The 6,784-nt window shown below is 36.9% G+C and overlaps 1 protein-coding gene across 1 annotated transcript; it reads right to left on the bottom strand.

Moving 5' to 3' along the window:
* Window positions 1-215: 215 nt before the first annotated feature.
* LOC100668556 (keratin, type I cytoskeletal 26) lies at window positions 216-5,805 on the bottom strand. Its single transcript, XM_003414717.3, has 8 exons — window positions 5,100-5,805; window positions 4,513-4,595; window positions 3,740-3,896; window positions 3,448-3,609; window positions 3,238-3,363; window positions 2,444-2,661; window positions 1,109-1,176; window positions 216-536 (listed from the first exon to the last, which is right to left on the bottom strand). The coding sequence occupies exons 1-8, from the start codon at window positions 5,538-5,540 to the stop codon at window positions 385-387; spliced, it is 1,407 nt and encodes a 468-aa protein (XP_003414765.1). The 5' UTR covers window positions 5,541-5,805; the 3' UTR covers window positions 216-384.
* Window positions 5,806-6,784: the final 979 nt, after the last annotated feature.

The following is a 6,784-nucleotide window of genomic DNA, read 5'->3' as shown; positions in this document are numbered from 1 at the left end:
TCTTTCCTATTTATTGTGTCGTGAATTGAAGTAAATGTGACTGTGAGATGAAACACTTAATTTATTAGCATATGCTCGGTGCTAATACATTGGAATCAAATGTGGAAATTCAAAATAACCAGATTTATCATAAATAACTTGCAAGAGAAGAATTTTTAATGAAATGGCAAAGAAATCCAAAATAAAAACAAAAGCCAGAGACAGATTTTTTCCCCTTCTCCTAAAAAAGATAACATGCAAAGAGCATGAGTAAAGAAAGAGAAGGAAAACAAATTCTAGCCTTTTTAGTTTCTGGAACATAAATGAATAATTTCCTTGGGTTATTAGTTCAGCGAGATTTTACACAGGCAGGTGTTTGTTGTTGTTGTTAAATAACTTTTCTAATCATGGTGCTTTAGAAGGTTCTCGATGCTCCATTGTAATGTTGCTTATTTTAGAGGATTTTTCTTCAACCGAGTGGACCCTTAATGAAAGGACACTGCCAAGTTGATCTAGTTCTTCAACCGCTGTTTTGACGACAATTTCTTCTGTTGACTCTAAAACAGAGTGAACGAAAACTTAGTGCTTGTTCTTAACTGGCATGCTTTTTAAAAACGTTTTTTGCAAGTATGCAGTAAATTGACGTATGATGCTGTGCGTGATGTCAGTGCTTAGCAAGGCCTTGGGCTATCTTTCCTGTATTTACCACTACTTTAAAAGTAATGGATGTTTGATGGCATATTAAAACAACCTAAACATTAGGCAAATACAAGTCTGGAGCAAGTAATGCTGTCCTCTTTTAAATACCAACTTGTTCTATTTTCATGGTTAAAATAATAAAATGTATAATAAAATGCTCTTTTACCAAAGCATTGAAACTGTGAAAATAATAAGTTCTGGGTAAGTAAGACATTGAGGATTGATTCTTCATTTCAGTAGTTATATAATTTGACCACATCTGTTCTATAGGAATAAAATGCAAATATTCAGAGCTGTCATAATGATCCCTTAACCCTTCATTCACTAGAATTAAACTTAGAAACAAATTTTATTTAGTTTACAAATAAGTGACTTATTGACTATAACTGCTGAGATTTAAGAGTCACACCAAGTAAAAAACCTTCTATACCTTTCACTTGATTTCCAGGATTTATAGGCACACATCGTTTTGATTTGTAACGTGTGGATTTGCTTCCTCTGTGAAGAAAAGAATAAATTATTGTTTGTTTTTTTTTCCCATTAGGGAGGAATAACCGTGAGTTGGGAATGAGAATTTTAGAGTTTTAATTTCAAAAGGGTCCAATTTCTTCTTATGTTTGAAGAACATTAGTAAGCTTTTTACGACTTCAACATAGTGAAAGAAATTAAATAAATACTTATAACCAGAAATTCCCTCATGAATAGATAAGATCTCTTTGGTTTAGCAATATGAGTGCTTAAAGATCGCATTCTGACTTTTTTTGTCAACCAAATGGCCAGTGGACATGTTTGGGGTGCCTACTGTGTAGAAGGCACTGGGCTTGGTGTTGTAGGAAATATAGAGGTAAGACACAAGCAGTTTATACTGTTGATAATAAAATTAATTATCTGCTTCTAAAAATTATTTATTAAATGGGATAAAGGATGCTATAAGAGAAGTGAAAATGAATGGCATATTAAGCACTTTCTTCTGAGGAGGGAGCAATCACTGTTGCGTTCTCGTGAGAATAGGCTGCAGAGGGCTGACCCTGGCCTTGGAGGATGCACAAAATGCCACCTACTCATGGTGTGAGCATGGGCAAGCGTTTAGTAATATCTGCTGGTTACCGAGTACCTTCTGTGTGCAAGCCACTGTCCCAAGCACTTTACATACATATTGAAGCCCTATGGTTAAGAGTAGTTAAGAGTGTGGTTTTGGTATTATTGCAGTTTTACCAGTGAGGAACTGGAGCTTAAAGAGGTTAAACAACAATGTGCTTAAATTCTCCCAGTTGGTATGATTTGAATCAGGGCTGCGATTCCAGGGCTGTTGCTTTTAGCTAACAAGTGATGGTGCCTCTCCAGTTAAATCTTCCCATTTCTTCATTGCTAATCTTTCAAATGAAAATGTAGTAACTCACTCAGTACAGGGTGCATGTGGGGTAAACACTGAATTAATAATAAAATAGAGAGTGTTATTATAAGAAATATGATTCAACATTAAATCAAAGAAAGCAAACTTTCCTCTGGATTGGAGGACTGGAATTATTCAGTATTCTAGGTTTAACTATTCTTTATATTATTATAGATACAAATTTTTCACTTCCTTTAGGAATCTGATTTCCTGCCTGTTTTCATTTCACTTGGAGGCCATAATACATTTTAATGAATTCCTGAGGCTATCTACAGGTATAATCTTCAGAATAGAAAATTCTAGGCTACAATATTGATATACTGAGCAAACCTGGTTTGATATGAGATTGTTTTTCAAGAGCTTAATATTTACCTTTCTTCTGCATCTATTAATCTGCAGTAAGTTTCGATTTCTTTTTCTAAAAAGATTTTGCTATCCAGAAGCTGCTCATACTCCAGCTTCTGGCCTTCCATTTCTGCTCGAATCTGCTGCAGTTGTTCTTCCAATGCCCCGATCTGATCCTGGACTTGCTGGAGTTGAAGGCAGTAATTTCCTTTGATCTCGGCCAAGGAGCATTCATAGGAATGTTTCTGGAAGAAGAACAAAGAAGCCTTGAATGTGTTTAAAAAGAAAAAAAAAGTTATGTTTATGTTTTAAACAGCCTTAAGGTAGAAATAAATGTTTGTATAAGGTCTAAATGTTTTCAATTGAAAATCAACATTAGCAAGTTTTAAAAAAGGCATTTTCCCTCCATAGAAAAAAGTCATTTTTCAAGTTTTGGGATTGATGACTTAAAAGTAATATTGTTTATGGACAGAATTCTTGATATTTAATATACTTACATATTTTATACTAATATGTTAATATTGGCTGCTAACCAAAGGGTCAGCAGTTTGAATCCGCCAGGCGCTCCTTGGAAACTGTATGGGGCAGTTCTACTCCATCCTATAGGGTTGCTATGAGTCGGGATCGACTCGATGGCACTGGGTTTGGTTTGGTTTGGGTATGTTAATATTAATATACTTGATATATATTAACATACAATATATTGATAATATATTAATATAATAAAACCCAGTAGATATTTAATATACTTACATATTTAATCTATATTACTTAGTTACACACACGCATGCATATTCAGTTCAATGGCAATTCCTACATACCACGGCCATGAGAGACTGAAGTTCTATTTCCAGGGTTTGGGTATTGCGTTTCAGTTCCGTCAGCTCATTTCTGGCTGCTGTGGCTGCTCCTGTGTCGTCAGAAATCTGTTGTTGCAGTGGTGTGCTCTGAAGTGTAATTTTCAGGGGGTTAGTGACCAGCTTGGCCATATACTGAACAAGCCCTTAGTGTGTAATCTCTTGTAGATGTACCTTCTCATTAAACCAGGCCTCGGTGTCTTTGCGGTTCTGCTGAGCCAAGTCCTCATACTCGGCCCTCATGTTGTTCAACAGAAGAGCCAGGTCTACTCCCGGAGTTGCGTTCATCTCCACATTCATGTTCCCACCTGAGGTACACTGAAGTACTTTCATTTCCTGGAAAAGGGATCAGTATTAATACCCGAGCTGGAATTTTGATAGATACACACATTCTGCAACGAAGTGAGCAGTGTACTTGAAGAAGGAAATTTAGTTCTGTACAAAGCTGGTCAGCCGGGTTCCTTACCTCCTCGTGATTATTTTTGAGGTATGTTAATTCCTCGCTGAGGGTTTTGAACTGTATCTCCAGGTCGGTTGTACAAAGGGTCAGCTCATCCAGCACTCTTCGCAGACAGTTGATGTCGGCCTCAACGCTCTGGTGCAGAGCCAGCTCATTCTCATACCTTGAAGGTTATTAAGGTGCTTGAGAATTTAATCATAGGCAAGTGCAAAGTATAACTTTTTAAGACTTTGTGTAGAGAGATATGATGTCTTCCACATACTTGTGAAGTTTCTTGCAATGGCAAACTATTAAAGCAGTTTGAGCTACCTACTGATTTATGAATAATTTTTGGGAGGGGTTGTTTCTTCAGAGTTGATTTTTGTCATTCAATGTGCTTCACAGTTGAATAAAAATAATGCTGGATGTTTAAAATTTATGATTTTTTGTTGTTGTTAGGTGCTGTTGAGTCAATTCTGACTCATGGTGACCCCATGTGTGCAGAGTAGAACTGCTCCATTGGGTTTTCAAAGCAGATCATCAAGCCTGTCTTCTAAGGCACCGCTGGGTGGGTTCGAACTGTCAACCTCTTGGCTAGTAGTTGAGCGCTTAAATCCCTTGTGCCACCCAGGAACTCCCAAAATCTATGATAGTTCTTTTTACAAGGGCATATTTAATTCCATTTCTTCACTGATCTAGTCTGGCTTCATAAGAACATTTCAGTTTAAAAATCAATAGATACATTCTTTTACCCAACTGTAGTATTTTTAAATTTATTATAATTAATTATATTCACCTACTTCAGCCTGAAGTCGTCAGCAGTCAGTCTGGCATTGTCCTTCTGTAGAACGACGCTGGCGTTACAGGTAGTCACAGAAACAATCTAAACAGGGAATATTGGGCAAAATGTTAAGGAACAGAAGTAAAAGGAATCTCCGATTTCGCTGTGATTCTGTATCTTCTTAACTCCGCAACCATCTATTTTAGCGTCATTTTTTTTTTTGTAAATTAACCTGGATTTTCTTTATATAGTAAGTGTCCAGAGCTTACGAGCTAAAGCGTAAGCTTTTACAATTAAACTTTTTATTATTTTTTAATCATAAGGCATGAGACAAATACAGAAATGACAATATGGCCACTTTAAAACTATTTCTCTCTCATTAATTAACTTTATAAATATTTATTGCCAGGCACTGGGATCATAGAGTGAATAAATTCTACATCATGCAAATTTGTTGACCACATTTTATATGTTCTTTTTTAGATATATATTTGCATATATATATGCAAATATGTAAATATATAGTATAAATTGTATATTTTATACTGTTTTATTTTATAAAGTATAAATATACATTATGTAAATGCACCAACTCATATTTCTTACCTCCCTTTTAAGGTCTTCAATGACTGAGGAATATCTGCTATACTCATGATCGAGTCCCCGGCAAGAACCAGGGCCGTATTTCTCGTACCAACCCTTGATCTTCTGATCTAGATCTGCATTTGCTTCCTCTAGAGCTCGCACGTGGTCCAAGTAGGATGCCAGGCGGTCGTTGAGGTTCTGCATGGTTAACTTCTCATTCCCACAGAGGAGGCCGTGCTCATTTCCAAGAAACCCAGTGCAGACCCCACTTCCCAAGCCTCCACTACCGTTACAGAAGCCTCTTCCAGAAGAAATGCCCCCAATAGTGCAGGAAAAGCTGCTTCCTGCTCCTGACCCACCACACATATTTCCAGCCCCACAGCCCAGTCTTCCACCTGACAGTCCAACAGAGTCAGCTGGGGAGCAGATTCGTCTGGATCCACACGAAAGTCGAAAAGACATGGTGATAGGACGGGTGAGCGACCCTTTCCCAGAGAGGAGCAAAGGCACAGTATACCATCCACTCTAGAGGTTAGCTCCATTTGGCCTTTTATAGGATTCAGGAGATCATTTCAGTCTTAGTTATGTCCATCTGTAATAAAATATTACTAGTACTCTAATTGCTGTTTTTCTTAATTGGACGATTTCTAAGAGTATCCAGTCTGTAGGTGGAAAGATGCCCCAAGGATAAATTTTATGTATTAAAAAGCTGCCAGGTGGAGTAATACTAAATCATAGTCTCAGAGGTCAAAATTAAACACAGGAAATCCCCAGGTTACGACTAACATCGGCTCCTAAGTATATCTTTAAGTAGAACTTGTAGCTAAGTCCAAACAGGTGCGTATGTTCCTTTTTTAGCCTTTTGTTCAAGAAAAGGCTCAAAGCCTTCTCAATGATTTAAAAGCCACACAAGCAGCAAGTGAAGGCGATTGCAATGAAGAATTTGTTGTGAGCAGGGGTTGGGGTTGGTTCAATCCTTTCAAAGTGGGGGCAAATTTACATATCATTAAAAGACAAGTACGAGTTGTCTGGAAATGAAATGTTCATAACTCGGGGACTCCATAAGTAAATGCACATCTTTTTAACCTCTGGAATAGATTCCAGTTTTTCGCTCCACATAACAGAGAATTAATAATTCAAATGACAAATGGCTACTAGTTTTGTCCTGCAAATGCTTATGGAGCATCTCTACTATGTCCATTTTATCGAGTGTTTTCTTCCTTGTGAAAATCAGACACTGTCAATAATCTAGTGATCCTTTGGTAGTGGGAATTTTTAATTGATTTTTAAACTGAGATAATAGCGGTCCTGCAGCGCCTTGTTTATCAATTTCACTAAAATTAATAAACATATGGTGTTGATAGAGAATTATCTGTGTTGAGATTTCTTGGTTTAGTCCATGAGCAGAATGTCCATTCAACTAACTTTTGCGTCTCCAAATTGTTCACTTCCCTATATCAAAAATATTATTAACTGCCTTTTAGTTTAAACTTACGTATTTCAGGCATTGTGAATTATTTTGAGAAGGGAGCTTCGTGTTGATGAGTAGACAGTAAAATATATAAAGGAGAGAGGTATTTTCATCACTACCTAGAGAACCAATTATAGTGTCCTAGATAAAAGATTAGTTGTCATAAGGAAGCAGACTCTTCATTCTCCAGCCTTAATGTGCTGGGGAAGTTATCCAGTCTCACTGTACTTCATTT

This window comes from Loxodonta africana, chromosome 18 (assembly GCF_030014295.1).
Source record: "Loxodonta africana isolate mLoxAfr1 chromosome 18, mLoxAfr1.hap2, whole genome shotgun sequence".
NCBI classification, from domain to species: Eukaryota; Metazoa; Chordata; class Mammalia; order Proboscidea; family Elephantidae; genus Loxodonta; species Loxodonta africana.
This window is presented reverse-complemented; position numbering and strand designations above follow the sequence as displayed.